This window comes from Nerophis ophidion, linkage group LG11, assembly GCF_033978795.1.
Source record: "Nerophis ophidion isolate RoL-2023_Sa linkage group LG11, RoL_Noph_v1.0, whole genome shotgun sequence".
Lineage (NCBI taxonomy): Eukaryota > Metazoa > Chordata > Actinopteri > Syngnathiformes > Syngnathidae > Nerophis > Nerophis ophidion.
This window is the reverse complement of record NC_084621.1, coordinates 23,371,563-23,388,871: the sequence shown is the minus strand read 5'-3', so window position 1 is coordinate 23,388,871 and position 17,309 is coordinate 23,371,563. Positions and strand designations below refer to the sequence as shown.

The 17,309-nt window shown below is 37.0% G+C and overlaps 1 protein-coding gene across 3 annotated transcripts in view; it reads left to right on the top strand.

Moving 5' to 3' along the window:
* The window catches only part of rhbg (Rh family B glycoprotein), a 40,974-nt gene that overhangs the window by 5,474 nt on the left and 18,191 nt on the right, over positions 1-17,309 (top strand). For all 3 annotated transcript variants that reach the window (XM_061915415.1, XM_061915416.1, XM_061915414.1), the window contains exons 2-8: positions 4,195-4,381; positions 4,450-4,600; positions 7,644-7,791; positions 7,868-8,034; positions 9,382-9,519; positions 12,897-13,030; positions 13,111-13,232. In XM_061915415.1, the coding sequence (XP_061771399.1) occupies positions 4,195-4,381; positions 4,450-4,600; positions 7,644-7,791; positions 7,868-8,034; positions 9,382-9,519; positions 12,897-13,030; positions 13,111-13,232 (1,047 nt within the window). The remainder of the gene's footprint in view (positions 1-4,194; positions 4,382-4,449; positions 4,601-7,643; positions 7,792-7,867; positions 8,035-9,381; positions 9,520-12,896; positions 13,031-13,110; positions 13,233-17,309) is intronic.

Sequence of the window (17,309 nt, the reverse complement as noted above, 5' to 3'; positions counted from 1 at the left end):
ACAGGAGTGTTTTTGATAGGCAAACCAGGTTGAGCATTTGTGCTTGTTTTATTAATAAAACATTGTCTTCATTGCAACACTGTTTTTTTGTTTTTTCATTTTGTGCTGAAAAGCACAAGGTAAATATGTGTGGTCACAGTTCCAAAAAAGCATGTCCGGTTAGCAAGTACGAAAAAACAATGTTCGCAGGGACAGCTAGATTTATACGTACCAAGGGATCGAAACTGTTAAATAATGAAGTAAATAAATGTGAACAGTTGTTACCTTGAAATGTGGCTTTCGATAAATTTCACGTTCTGTTTTTTTCTCTATCTTTATCTTGAATATTATGCGAAATAACGACCGCAAAGAAAACGATTTTGGAGATATCTGTTTTTGCAACATATCATAATTTGGATATATCTGCTTTTGACGTAAAACCACATCAAACACTCTTACTTGAAAGCCATTCATTACATCAGCATTTCTTAAAAGTTTAGGCTTTCATGACTTGCTTATGTTGATATTAAATAAACCATTGTATGCTTGTACATGTACCGGCAACACCAGCAGGCAGAAAATCGTTAATATACAGAATCGGTCAAAATGGATTTATCTGCTTTTGCATATGAACTCTTCATATATATATATATATATATATATATGCATATATATATATATATATATATATATATATATATATATATGTGTGTGTGTGTGTATATATATATATACACACACATATATATATATATATATGTGTGTGTGTGTGTGTGTATATATGTGTGTATATATATACAGTATATATATATATATGTATATATATATATGTATATGTGTGTATATATATATATACAGTATATATATATATATATATATATATATATCTTTATACTATATATATATATATATATATATATATATATATATATATATATATATATATATATATATATATATATATATATATATATATATATATATATATATACACACCATTTTATTAGTTTTATTATCTCAATAAGTGACCTCAATTGTTTGGGGTGTGAATCTTTGATCCGATTGCGGTTCCTGGGGTGACCAAATTGAATCAGAATCGATTCTCCTTTAATCACTATTCTTTTACTTTATTATTTTAAATAAATACAAAAAACTCAAACCAAAACAAAAATACCAACAACAAAAAAAAAAAAAAAAAACGTTTTTCGCAATGTATTGTTTGTAATAATAATATTAATAGGCTATGAGTAAGTTAGCTAGGCTAACAGGAAGTTAGCCAATCTACAAGGAAGTTAGCAAGGTAACACAGTTTTTATTTTATATTTTATTTTTTTTATTTTTACTTTTCTTTTTCGAAAGGGACAAGCGGTAGAAAACGGATGGATGGATTAACAGCTGGGCTACCAGTGGCACCAAACCTGAAGTATATATATCTTTATATATTCATAGATATAAACAAAAAGGCCAGAAACATTTGTTGGATTGACATTATACTGACTTCCTGCCTGCTAAGCTCACTTCCTGTTTTGTTTGGTGAACTTGCAGCATTTTTCTCAGGTTTTGTGTGTATTCTATTCTATTTTTTTTTGCATTTGTTTTTAATCCTGCAGTATGTTTGCTATGCAGCATGTCCTCGTTTGCATGTGTTTGTTTGTCTGCAAGTGCACTATTTAAATGGTCAAGTTTTAATCGGCGCGCTCTCTCATTGAAATTGGACGAATTAGTCTTTTTCTTTGTTCCTGTGAAGAAAAGTCTTTAAACGCGCTAAAAGATTGAGCGGAGTTGCATTGGCTGTCCTGTCTTTGTTGCCAGTATGTGGCCCAGGAGGCCAGCGGGGACGCTGGCATCACCCACTGTGTGTCTGTGCCAGCTCACTGTCGCCATGGCAATGGTAACCATTGAACAGCCTGTTATTGTCGACCCGAAATCTTTTATCTCAGCGGGGGGTGTGCAGGTGTGCCAGAATAAATGAGCAAAATGTGTTCGGATGAGAACATGTTGAAAATCCCTGATTAATATCAACCAATAAGCTTTTTTACTGCACATTTATTGCTGACATTGCATTTTTCTCAGCGGTATGTTGAAGACACGCGTTAGGGTAGTGAAGTGAACTATATTTGTACAGCGCTTTTTCTCTAGTGACTCAAAGCGCTTTACATAGTGAAACCCAATATCTAATTTTTTTATTTAAACCAGTGTGGGTGGCACTGGGAGCAGGTGGGTGAAGTGTCTTGCCCAAGGACACAACGGCAGTGACTAGGATGGCGGAAGCGGGCATCGAACCCGCAACCCTCAAGTTGCTGGCACGGCCGCTCTACCAACCGAGCTATACCGGTAAAGTTGTGGTGGACAGGGTAGTGATGGTAATGATACACTCGACACCAGCGGTACCAAAACTACCATGAGCGTCCAAAATCTGGCCCACGGGAAGTCCCAAGTAAAAAAAAAAGTTTTTTTTTTTTAAATTAGAATTATTATTCTTTAAACTGTCCTTTCTCGCTCATCCATCTATCCATTTTCTCCTGCTAGATACTCTTGCCACTCAGGCAACTCATATTGTCTAAAAATTATATTTTCCAACATATATATATATATATATATATATACACATATATATATATATATATATATATATATATATATATATATATATATATATATATATATATATATATATATACATATATATATATATGTAATGTATATACAAACCCCTTTTCCATATGAGTTGGGAAATTGTGTTAGATGTATATATAAACGGAATACAACGATTTGCAAATCCTTTTCAACCCATATTCATTTGAATGCACCACAAACACAAGATATTTGATGCTCAAACTCATAAACTTTATTTTTTTTTTACAAATAATAATCAACTTAGAATTTCATGACTGTGACATGTGCTAAAGTAGTTGGGAAAGGGCATGTTCACCACTGTGTTACATCACCTTTTCTTTTAACAACACTCAATAAACATTTGGGAACTGAGGAAACTAATTGTTGAAGCTTTGAAAGTGGAATTCTTTACCATTCTTACTTGATGTACAGCTTAAGTTGTTCAACTGTCTTGTTGTTATATTTTACGCTTCATAATGCACCACACATTTTCAATGGGATACATGTATGGACTGCAGGCGGGCCAGGAAAGTACCCGCAGTCTTTTACTACGAAGCCACGCTGTTGTAACACGTGGCTTGGCATTGTTTTGCTGAAATAAGCAGGGGCGTCCATGATAACGTTGCTTGGATGACAACATATGTTGTTCCAAAACCTGTATGGACCTTTCAGCATTAATGATGCCTTCACAGATGTGTAAGTTACCCATGCCTTGGGCACTAATGCACCCCCATACCATCACAGATGCTGGCTTTTGAACTTTGCGCCTATAACAATCCAGATGGTTATTTTCCTCTTTGTTCCAGAGGACACCATGTCCTCTGTTTCCAAATATAATTTGAAATGTGGACTCGTCAGACCACAGAACACCTTTCCACTTTGCATCAGTCCATCTTAGATGATCTCGGGCTCAGCGAAGCCAGCGGCGTTCCTTGGTGTTGTTGATAAATGGGTTTTGCTCTGCATAGCAGAGTTTTAGCTTGCACTTACAGATGTAGCGACCAACTGTAGTTACTGACAGTGGTTTTATGAAGTGTTCCTGAGCCAATGTGGTGATATCCTTTACACACTGATGTCTGTTTTTGATTCAGTACCGCCTGAGGGATCAACGGTCCGTAATATCATTGCTTATGTGCAGCGATTTCTCCAAATTTTCTGAACCTTTTGATGATCTTACAGACCGTAGATGGTAAAATCCCTAAATTCCTTGCGATAGCTCGTTGAGAAATGTTGTTCTAAAACTGTTCGACAATTTGCTTACAAATTGGTGACCCTCGTCCCATCCTTGTTTGGGAATTACTTAGCATTTCATGGAATCTGCTTTTATACCCAATCATGGCACCCAACTATTCCCGATTAGCCTGCACACCTGTGGGATGTGCCAAATAAGTGTTTGATGAGCATTTCTCAACTTTATCAGTATTTATTGCCACCTTTCCCAAAAGTTTGGGGACCCCTGCGCCACACAACATAGCCAACATATGGAGAGTCCACATGTTGAGGTAAAAGCAAAAAAGTTAGCGGGCGAGGAATTGAGCCATGCGGAATGCCATGTGGTTTTCCTTAAACATCACTTCTCACCTGGCCTTTGTCCCTCAGGCTTCCAGGACGTGCACGTGATGATTTTCATCGGCTTCGGCTTCCTCATGACCTTCCTGCAGCGCTACGGCTTCAGCAGCGTGGGCTTCAACTTCCTGATCGCCGCCTTCGCGCTGCAGTGGGCCACGCTCATGCAGGGCTTCTTCCACGGCATGCACGGCGGCAAGATCCACATCGGGGTGGAGAGGTAGACCGCCGTCCGCGTCCCGGCTCTATGCCGCGGTCCTTCTTGCAACCTTTTTGTGTCTTCCCCAGCATGATCAACGCCGACTTCTGCACTGGGTCCGTGCTGATCTCCTTCGGAGCGGTTCTAGGTAAAACCAGTCCGATCCAGCTTCTGGTCATGGCGCTGTTTGAGGTCATTCTGTTCGCCGTCAATGAGTTCGTACTGCTGTCTGTTCTGGGGGTGAGTCATTTGCTTTCATTACGAATGGTTATGGTTTTAATTTAATCGGAACATTACAGTATGGTACACCACATATTTACAGTTTGTCATTACAACATGTCCGACACACACTGTCACAAATCACCTGGCAACAGGCACCGTCTCATTAAAGAACACACACGCACTCTGCTCTCATGAACCGTCACTCAACATTTCACTATTTGAAATGTTTTTTTTTTTAAGTAATGCAATAATTCCTTTCCCTAGTGAAAAGAGTAATTCCATTAGTCATTCAATTGCTTTTTTGGTCAAATAAAGAGTAACTCTAACTAGAATTTGCAATTCCGGAATTATGTGTAAATTTCCTATCTACACAAGCCGTCTAACCGGGTGAGCAGAACTGGATTGCTTGATTGTCCAAGATGAGTGGAGTGTCTGGATGTTGGAACGGTTCCAAACGATTATGGGATATGGAGAGGTTTGTATATTGCCCATTCATTTGCTAGGGTGGGAAATTCCTGGCAATTCCGGGGAAATCAGGAATTTTTTAGATCGTGGAAACATGTTGAATGTCCAGGGTGAGTGGAGTGTGTGGATATGCAGTCGATTGTATATTTCCCATTCATTGTCAATGGGAAGAAAAATTCAGGGAATTTTTTTTTTTTTTTTTAACTTGGAGTCCGTGGATGGTGGAACGGTTCGAATCGCTTAAGCAATGTGGGAGTTGTGGAAGTTCGAAAAACCGTGTGAAAACTTTCCAGGAAGAGGTGAAAATAGGGGCTTTGGAAACCCAGGAAATTCCCAGAATTTTTTTTTAACTTGAAAAATGGTAGTTTGATTGTCCAAGGTGAGTGGAGTGTGTGGATGGTGGGACGTTTCGAATCGCTTAAGAAATGTGGGAGTTGTGGAAGTTCGAAAAAACGGTCTGAAAAATTTCCAGGAAGAGGTGAAAATAGGGCTCTGGAAACCCAGGAAATTCACAGAATTTTTTTTTTACTTGGAAAATGGAAGTTTGATGGTCCAAGGTGAGTGGAGTGTGTGGATGGTGGGACGGTTTGAATCGCTTAAGAAATGTGGGAGTTGTGGAAGTTCGAAAAACAGTGTGAAAACTTTCCAGGAATAAGTGAAAATAGGGCTTTGGAAACCCAGGAAATTCACGGAATTTTTTTTGAATTTAGAAAATGGTAGTTTGATTGTCCAAGGTGAGTGGATTGTGTGGATGGTGGGACGGTTCGAATCGCTTAAGAAATGTGGGAGTTGTGGAAATTCGAAAAAACGGTCTGAAAAATTTCCAGGAAGAGGTGAAAATAGGGCTTTGGAAACCCGGGAAATTCACAGAATTTTTTTTTTACATGGAAAATGGTAGTTTGATTGTCCAAGGTGAGTGGAGTGTGTGGATGGTAGGACGGTTCGAATCGCTTAAGAAATGTGGGGGTTGTGGAAGTTCGAAAAACGGTGTGAAAACTTTCCAGGAATAAGTGAAAATATGGCTTTGGAAACCCAGGAAATTCACAGAATTGTTTTTGAATTTAGAAAATGGTAGTTTGATTGTCCAAGGTGAGTGGAGTGTGTGGATGGTGGGACGGTTCGAATCGCTTAAGAAATGTGGGAGTTGTGGAAGTTCAAAAAACGGTGTGAAAACTTTCCAGGAATAAGTGAAAATAGGGCTTTGGAAATCCGGGAAATTCACGGATTTTTTTTTTAATTTAGAAAATGGTAGTTTGATTGTCCAAGGTGAATGGAGTGTGTGGATGGTGGGACGGTTCGAATCGCTTAAGAAATGTGGGAGTTGTGGAAGTTCAAAAAACGGTGTGAATACTTTCCAGGAAGAGGTGAAAATAGGGCTTTGGAAATCCGGGAAATTCACGGATTTTTTTTTGACTTGAAAAATGGTAGTTTAATTGTCCAAGGTGAGTGGAGTGTGTGGATGGAGGGGCGGTTCGAATCGCTTAAGAAATGTGGGAGTTGTGGAAATTCGAAAAAACGATCTGAAAAATTTCCAGGAAGAGGTGAAAATAGGGTTCTGGAAATTCAGGAAATTCACATAATTTTTTTTTACTTGGAAAATGGTAGTTTGATTGTCCAAGGTGAGTGGAGTGTGTGGATGGTGGGACGGTTAGAATCATTAAAGAAATGTGGGAGTTGTGGAAGTTTGAAAAACCGTGTGAAAATTTTCCAGGAACACGTTAAAATAGGGCTTTGGAAACTCTGGAAATTCCCGGAATTTTTTTTCACTTGGAAAATTGTAGTTTGATTGTCCAAGGTGAGTGGAGTGTGTGGATGGTGGGACGGTTCGAATCGGTTAAGAAATGTGGGAGTTTTGGAAATTCGAAAAACGGTCGGAAAAATTTCCAGGAAGAGGTGAAAATAGGGCTTTGGAAACCCGGGAAATTCCCAGATTTTTTTTTTGAACTTGGAAAATGGTAGTTTGGTGGTCCAAGTTGAGTAGAGTGTGTGGACAGTGGCATGGTTCGGATCGCTTAAGAAATGTTGGAGTTGTGGAAGTTCAAAAAACGGTGTGAAACCTTTCCAGGAAGAGGTGAAAATAGGGCTTTGGAAACCCGGGAAATTCACGGAATTTTTTTAAACTTGGAGAATGGTAGTTTGATTGTCCAAGGTGAGCGGAGTGTGTGGATGGTGGGACGGTTCGAATCGCTTAAGAAATGTGGGATTTGTGGAAGTTCGAAAAACGGTGTGAAAACTTTCCAGGAAAAAGTGAAAATAGGGCTTTGGAAACCCAGGAAATTCACGGAATTTTTTTTGAACTTGGAAAATTGTAGTTTTATTGTCCAAGGTGAGTGGAGTGTGTGGATGGTGGGTGGTTTGAATTGTTTAAGAATTGTGGGAGTTGTGCAAGTTCGAAAAACAGCCTATTTATTTTCAATAGAAAAATTTCCCGGAAAAACGTGAATTCTGGGTAATCCGGGACATATTTTGGAACATTTTTTTGCTTGTGCTTTTACACAATAAACAACGTTTTTAAAAGTAGTTGTCCCGACACTGTTTGCTAGAAAAAAATCCCAGGTTGTTGCTCCCGTCTGAAATTTGGACTTAACTCTCTCAGGCCAGGGACGCCGGTGGTTCCATGACCATCCACACCTTCGGAGCCTACTTTGGCCTGGTGGTGGCCCGAGTCCTGTACCGACCCAACCTGGACAAGAGCAAACACAGGAACAGCTCAGTGTACCACTCGGACCTCTTCGCCATGATCGGTTCGTACAAAACGAGGACCGGCCCCCAAATGAAGACTTGGGAAACATGCTCCTGATAGACCTTCTGTGTCCACAGGCACCATCTACCTGTGGATGTTCTGGCCCAGTTTCAACTCGGCCATCACCGCCCACGGAGATGACCAGCACCGCACGGCCATGAACACGTACTACTCGCTGGCCGCCTGCACGCTGGCCACCTACGGCATGTCGGCCCTCACGGCGCACGACGGCAAGCTGGACATGGTGAGAGAACTCTGCCGAGGTCCTGCTCGAACAGGAACCGGTTTTCTCCGAGATAAGAGCCGGGTTGTATCAGCGCCATTCTGATCGAAATCAAACCCGACAGTACCGTGCTTGATGCGCTCGTCTGATAACGGACTGTTGACAAGTGGGCGGGGCTAACACGACTCAGACGCCGCGTCAACGTCAATGTGGTTCTTTATGGACCTAAGAGTACCTGTGTAAGTTATTATAAAACTTTCCGTTTTCTGAAACTTCAGGCGAGCAAACAGAGGCTGTCTTTGTTGTAACAAGCCAAAGGCTTGTAAAATTCCTCTGTGTACGATGGCAGGAGCCGAGATGGGGTTATCTCTCGTGATCCAAGACTTGCCCAAGCTCGATCCAGGACCAGCCCAAGCTGTTTACATACTCCCCATTCCTTTAAAAAAATATACTGTTTTACAAAGGTACAGTGTCCGGGCGTTTCTCCTCAAATTGAGCCAAATTGGATTCTGTCTTCGTTTAGTTCCTTGCTTCTTGTCTCGTTTAATAGATGTCACCAGTGTTTGGACCTGACAAGTGGGAAATATGACCTGAGTAAAAGTAAAAAGTAGTCATTCCATTTAATACTTGAGTAACAGTAAGTATAGCGGGCAACTCATCTGGTCCTTACGGGCCACCGGGTGCCCACGGGCACCGCGTTGGTGACCCCTGTACCATACCATACTTTAAAAAAAAATATCTATTGTTTTAATTGGTTCTAGCCTTTAAAATTGTTTTTAATCATATTTATTTCTATGTCATTTTATATTGGTTTTATTTTTTATCCAGTCACTGATGGAGAGAAGGATATTTGAATATTGTTTTTAATACTGTTGCGCAGCACTTTGGAAACATTTTTAAAATGTACTATACAAATAAGGTGGAGTGGATTGGATACCCAGTGTTAGATTTTAACATCCCAGTTGTAGTTTAAGAAAAAAAAAAAAATCTAATTTTGAGGTGTTGAAATCGCCATGTTAAATTGCTAATGCTAATTACTAGCATGTGTATGGCATATCCAATGTAAATTAGCATTGAGCCATCGCTTTAATGCATTTCTCTAATGTCGGAATGTCACGGAGTTATTTTAAAGTTATAATTACATACTTTTCATGTTTATGTTCACTTTTACAGAGTTTTAAAGACTTTTAAAAGGCTTTTAAATGGGAATAACTTGTCATTTTTCTGCAAAAAAATACATGTTGTTAATAAAAGAGTTCTTTTATCGGGGATTTAATTTTTTTGTTCTACCAAACCTCATAGTCTGTAAAAAAAAAAAAATTGAATAAATCATAACAAAGTATTCCATGTTTTGTTCTTCTTTCCTAGGTCCACATCCAAAATGCCGCCCTGGCCGGTGGCGTCGCCGCGGGAACGGCCGGGGAAATGATGCTGACGCCGTTCGGTTCCATGATTGTGGGCTTCCTGGCCGGCATTATCTCTGTGCTGGGCTTCAAGTTCCTCTCGGTGAGAAATAAACAACCAAATTCTCGTATCGTGTCGGCAGGGGGCTTGATAACGTCTAATTTACTGAGTTGACCGTGACACATGTGCATGCAATTCGTCTGTGGCTTTGTTTTGTTTTGCACGACAAAATAAGGCGTGTTCTATCCGGTGCTATTGAGGTCTGTTAAGAAATAAAGGTGTCTTAGCCAGATAATGATATCGAATATTGGTCCGATGTCCGATATCCACCCATCCATTTTCTACTGCTTGTCCCTATAATGACAAAATAATAATAATAATAAATGTCCTCAAATAAGCACTTCAAAGTAGGCTTTTTCTTGTATTTTAGTCATTAACAAAAGGTAAACATACTAGGCTATAGGGTACGAGGAGTTTGCATCTACGCAACGGCTAAGCACACAATAGCACACAAGCTAGACACGTTTAAATCTTCAGCGCAACTTCAGGTTTATCTGTCAATATCAAATATACTTTTTTAAATTTATTTTTTTAAATTTATGTTTTATGCCCTTTTCGTCAAAGAAAACAGTTTTTTGGGCACAAACACAAAATATGCAATATTTCCGCACCGAAAAAATTTCATTCAAAAATGTCTTTAAAATAAGAAAAATACAATACATTTTTTTCATTATAATTATCGACGCTTAAGAAAATATAAATAATAGTGATAATAATGTTAAGTTCTCAACGCTTAAATATTTACAGCAACTTTTGGGTCTATCTGTTGATGAAAGTAAAAAAATAAATAAAAACACAAAATTTGCAATATGTAGGTCAACAATTTAAAAAAACGTTTTAATTAATTATACATTTTTCTAAACAATGACAGTATTTTGTTTGTTTAAAAAAAACAAAAAAAAAACACCAAAGTTCCTGCGGATCCAAAAAGGTCCCACCCATTAAAGTGTTTAAAATAAGTTGTATATTATTTTTTTAAATATATTTATTCAAGACTTAATATAAAAATATGATAATATTTATCATTATTTATCAACAACACCCGGAAACGTCGCCGGCTTAGCTGGGCCCAAACTCATCTAAGATGGACTGATGCAAAGTGGGAAAGTGTTCTGTGGCCTGACGAATCCACATTTCAAATTGTTTTTGGAAACTGTGGACAAGGAAAAGAACCATCCGAATGGTTCCAGGCGCAAAGTGTAAAAGCCAGCATCTGTGATGGTATGGAGGTGCATTAGTGCCCAAGGCATGGGTAACTTACACATCTGTGAAGGTACCATTCATGCTGAAAGGTACAGTACATACAGGTTTTGGAGCGACATATGTTGCCATCTAAGCAACGTTATCATGGACGCCCCTGCTTATTTCAGCAAGACGATGCAAGAACATGTGTGGCCCATTATGAAGCCTAAAAAACCACAACTTAAGCTGTACATCAAGCAAGAATGGGAAAGAATTCCAACTGAAAAGCTTCAAAAATTGGTCTCCTCAGTTCCTAAACGTTTACTGAGTGTTGTTTAAAGGAAAGGCCATGTAACACAGTGGTAAAAAATGCCCCTTTTTACAATGGGTTGCTGCCATTAAATTCTAAGTTAATGATTATTTGCAAAATAAAATTTTGTTTCTCAGTGGAAACATTTAAAAATCTTGTCTTCGCAGTCTATTTAATTAAATATGAGTTGAAAATGAGATGAAAATATTCTGTTTTTATTGACAAATTACACAACGTGCCAACTTCACTGGTTTTGGGTTTTGCATAAACGTGCCTTTTGCACCATATGCTAGTATTCTGAGATTCAACCGTATGCACGATTCGTACTTAAAAACACTTAATTGAACGGTTTAAAAGAGGAGAAAACACGAAAAAAATTAAAATTTAATTTTGAAACATAGTTTATCTTCAATTTCAACTCTTTAAAATTCAAAATTCAACGGAAAAAAGAAGAAGACAAAAACTAGCTAATTCGATTTTTTTTTTTTTTTAAAGAATTTATGGAACATCATTAGTAATTTTTCCTGATTAAGATTAATTTTAGAATTTTGACGACATGTTTTAAATAGGGTAAAATCCAATCTGCATTTGGTTAGAATATATAACAAATTGGACCAAGCTATATTTCTAACAAAGACAAATCATTATTTCTTCTAGATTTTCCAGAACAAAAATTTCAAAAGAAATTCAAAAGACTTTGAAATAAGATTTAAATTTGATTCTAAAGATTTTCTAGAGTTTCCAGAATATATCCATCCATCCATCCATTTCCTACCGCTTATTCCCTTTCGGGGTCGCGGGGGGCGCTGGCGCCTATCTCAGCTACAATCGGGCGGAAGGCAGGGTACACCCTGGACAAGTCGCCACCTCATCGCTGGGCCAACACAGATAGACAGACAACATTCACACTCACATTCACACACTAGGGCCAATTTAGTGTTGCCAATCAACCTATCCCCAGGTGCATGTCTTTGGAGGTGGGAGGAAGCCGGAGTACCCGGAGGGAACCCACGCATTCACGGGGAGAACATGCAAACTCCACACAGAAAGATCCCGAGCCTGGATTTGAACCCAGGACTGCAGGAACTTCGTATTATGAGGCAGACGCACTAACCCCTCTTCCACCGTTTCCAGAATATATCTTTTTTTAATTTAAATCCTAATAAGTTTGAAGAAATATTTCACAAATCTTCTTTGTCAAAAAAACAGAAGCTAAAATGAAGAAATAAATTAAAATGTATTTATTATTCTTTACAATAAAAAACATAAATTTACTTGAACATTGATTTAAATTGTCAGGAAAGAAGAGGAAGGAATGTCAAAGGTAAAAAGGTATATGTATTTAAAAATCCTAAAATCATTTTTAAGGTTGTATTTTTTCTCTAAAATTGTCTTTCTGAAAGTTACAAGAAGCAAAGTAAAAAAATAAATGAATTTATTTAAACAAGTGAAAACCAATTCTTTAAAATAGTTTCTTGGATTTTCAAATTCTATTCGACATTTGTCTCTCTTAGAATTAAAAATGTCGAGCAAAGCGAGACCAGCTTGCTAGTAAATAAATACAATTAAAAAAACAGAGGCAGCTCACTGGTAAATACTGCTATTTGAGCTATTTTTAGAACAGGCCAGCGGGCGACTCATCTGGTTCTTAGGGGCTACCTGATGCCTTGGTGACCCTGTGATCTGGTATCGAACTTGCAATGCCATCTACTGTACGGATTGTAATGATGAGCTCAGTCCCGTTATAATGTGTTAATGAACAACAATGTAGTTACCAAAGCACCTATTCTTTATGTGCAGAAAATTGTCTTTTCGGTCCACTAGGTGGCGCTGGTTCACCAGAAATAAAGATAGTTTCCACGAGACAGACAAAAACCAGCAAAAACCAGATCCAAGCATGAATGTGTGAATCCATTTTTTGTTTCAGCCCATCTTGGAGCAGAAGCTGAAGATCCAGGACACATGCGGGGTCCACAACCTGCACGGCATGCCGGGCGTCCTGGGCGCCATCGTGGGGGCGGTCACCGCCGCCCTGGCGACCTCGGACATCTACGGAGAGGGGTACCTTCATTTTGTGTCCACAAAAAACCTCACGCTTTTCGACAAACGAAAAAGGGTCACATGACGCCGTTTGTCCCCAGCATGGCGGACGTGTTCCCGGATGTGGCGAGTGGAGACGTGGAGGCTTCCTTCCAGGGGCTCCGACAAGCCATCTCTCTGGCCGTGACCCTGGGCATCGCCCTCCTGGGGGGGCTCATCGTAGGTGGGTGGACCTTGCCTGCGCCGCACCAACATGTCGTTAAGAGGGCTGGCCGCCAGGTGGTGCTATTCCCCACATATTTTAGAGGGGTGTGATGTTCATAATAGAGGGCGACAATGTTTGCAGCACGAACAAGCGGGAGACTTTGACATAGTTGGGGGACTGTTTATGATTAGTAACACGTTCATTATATGTTAATAACATAACTATAAAATGGTAATAACTTAAAAACTATAATAGACCAAAATATTTTATAGCAAAAACCAATAAGACACGTTTGGGGAGACTTTGACATAGTTGGGGACTGTTAATGAATAATAACACATTAATTACACGTAAATTACATATTAATAACACACAAACCTTAATAACTTTAAACTATAATAGTTAGACCAAAATATTTTGCAGCACAAACAGATGAGACCCGTTTGGGAGACTTTGACATTGTTGGGGACTGTTTATGATTAATTACATGTTAATAACATAACTATTAAAATGTTAATAACTTAAAAACTATCATAGACCAAAATATGTTGTAGCAAAAACCAATAACACACATTTGGGGAGACTTTGACATAGTTGGGGACTGTTTATGATTAATAACACGTTCATTACATGTTAATAACATAACTATAAAATGGTAATAACTTAAAAACTACAATAGACCAAAATTATTTTGTAGCAAAAACCAATAAGACACGTTTGGGGAGACTTTGACATAGTTGGGGACTGTTAATGAATAATAACACATTAATTTTACGTTAATTACATATTAATAACACACAAACCATAAAACCTTAATAACTTTAAACTATAATAGTTAGACCAAAATATTTTGTAGCACAAACAGATGGGACCCGTTTGGGAGACTTTGACATTGTTGGGGACTGTTTATGATTAATTACATGTTAATAACATAACTATTAAAATGTTAATAACTTAAAAACTATCATAGACCAAAATGTGTTGTAGCAAAAACCAATAACACACGTTTGGGGAGACTTTGACATAGTTGGGGACTGTTTATGATTAATAACACGTTCATTACATGTTAATAACATAACTATAAAATGGTAATAACTTAAAAACTATAATAGACCAAAATATTTTGTAGCAAAAACCAATAAGACACGTTTGGGGAGACTTTGACATAGTTGGGGACTGTTAACGAATAATAACACATTAATTTTACGTTAATTACATATTAATAACACACAAACCATAAAACCTTAATAACTTTAAACTATAATAGTTAGACCAAAATATTTTGTAGCACAAACAGATGGGACCCGTTTGGGAGACTTTGACATTGTTGGGGACTGTTTATGATTAATTACATGTTAATAACATAACTATTAAAATGTTAATAACTTAAAAACTATCATAGACCAAAATGTGTTGTAGCAAAAACCAATAACACACGTTTGGGGAGACTTTGACATAGTTGGGGACTGTTTATGATTAATAACACGTTCATTACATGTTAATAACATAACTATAAAATGGTAATAACTTAAAAACTATAATAGACCAAAATATTTTGTAGCAAAAACCAATAAGACACGTTTGGGGAGACTTTGACATAGTTGGGGACTGTTAACGAATAATAACACATTAATTTTACGTTAATTACATATTAATAACACACAAACCATAAAACCTTAATAACTTTAAACTATAATAGTTAGACCAAAATATTTTGCAGCACAAACAGATGGGACCCGTTTGGGGAGACTTTGACATTGTTGGGGACTGTTTATGATTAATTACATGTTAATAACATAACTATTAAAATGTTAATAACTTAAAAACTATAATAGACCAAAATATGTTGTAGCAAAAACCAATAACACACGTTTGGGGAGACTTTGACATAGTTGGGGACTGTTAATGAATAATAACACATTAATTACACGTTAATTACATATTAATAACATAAAAAACATAAAACCTTAATAACTTTAAACTATAAGACATCCATTGCTTTCGGTCCCCACATATGCGGTCCTCTCCAATGTTTCTCATAGTCATCATTGTCACCGACGTCCCACTGGGGTGAGTTTTCCTTGCCCTAATGTGGGCTCTACCGAGGATGTCGTTGTGGTTTGTGTTGTGGTTTGTGCAGCCCTTTGAGACACTGGTGATTTAGGGCTATATAAATATACATTGATTGATTGATGATTGATATAATAGACCAAAATATTTTGCAGCACAAACAAATGAGACCCGTTTGGGGAGACTTTGACATTGTTGGGGACTGTTTATGATCAATAACACGTTAATTACATGCTAATAACAACAACTATAAAATGTTATTAACTTGTTTATGATTAATAACATGTTAATTACATGTTAATAACATAAAAATGCAATGTTAATAACTGACATAGTTGGAGACTATTTATGAATAATAACACATTAATTACATGGTAATAACATAGAAACTACATAACGTTAATTCCTTAAAAACTGTAATAGACCAAAATATTTTGCAGCACAAACAAATGAGACATGTTTGCTGGAGACTTTGACATAGTTGGGGACTGTTTATGATCAATAACACGTTAATTACATGTTAATAACAACAACTATAAAACGTTATAAACTTAAAAACTATAATAAACCAAAATATTTTGCAGCATAAATAAATGAGACATGTTTTTGGGAGACTTTGACATAGTTGGGGACTGTTTATGAATAATAACATGTTAATTACATGTTAATAACATATGAACTCAATGTTAATAACTTAAAAACTATTCATCCATCCATTTACTACCGCTTTATCCTTTAGGGGTATGATTGACCAAAATATTTTGCAGCACAAACAAATGAGACATGTTTGGGGAGACTTTGACATTGTTGGGGGACTGTTTATGAATAATAACAAGGTAACTACATGTTAATAACAACAACTATAAAACGTTATAAACTTAAAAACTATAATAAACCAAAATATTTTGCAGCATAAATAAATGAGACATGTTTTTGGGAGACTTTGACATAGTTGGGGACTGTTTATGAATAATAACATGTTAATTACATGTTAATAACATATGAACTCAATGTTAATAACTTAAAAACTATTCATCCATCCATTTACTACCGCTTTATCCTTTAGGGGTATGATTGACCAAAACATTTTGCAGCACAAACAAATGAGACAGATTTGGGGAGACTTTGACATAGTTGGGGACTGTTTATGATTAATAACACGTTAATTACATGTTAATAACATAGAAATTATACAATTTTGATAACTTAAAAACTATAATACATCAAAATAATTTGCAGCACAAACAAATGAGACAGATTTGGGGAGACTTTGACATATTTGGGGGACTGTTTATGAATAATAACATGTTAATTACATGTTAATAACATAAGAATGCAATGTTAATAACTTAAAAACTATTCATCCATCCATTTTGTAGCGCTTTATCCTTTAGGGGTATGATTGACCAAAATATTTTGCAGCACAAACAAATGAGACAGATTTGGGGAGACTTTGACATAGTTGGGGACTGTTTATGATTAATAACACGTTAATTACATGTTAATGACATAGAAATTATACAATTTTCATAACTTAAAAACTATAATACATCAAAATAATTTGCAGCACAAACAAATGAGACAGATTTGGGGAGACTTTGACATAGTTGGGGGACTGTTTATGAATAATAACATGTTAATTACATGTTAATAACATAAGAATGCAATGTTAATAACTTAAAAACTATTCATCCATCCATTTTGTAGCGCTTTATCCTTTAGGGGTATGATTGACCAAAATATTTTGCAGCACAAACAAATGACATGTTTGGGGAGACTTTGACATTGTTGGGGGACTGTTTATGAATAATAACATGGTAACTACATGTTAATAACATAACTATAAAACGTTATTACTTAAACACTATTATAGACCAAAAAATTTTGCAGCACAAACAAATGGGACAGATTTGGGGAGACTTTGACATAGTTGGGGACTGTTTATGATTAATAATACGTTAATTACATGTTAATAACATAGACACTACACAATGTTAATAACTTAAAAACTATAGTAGACCAAAA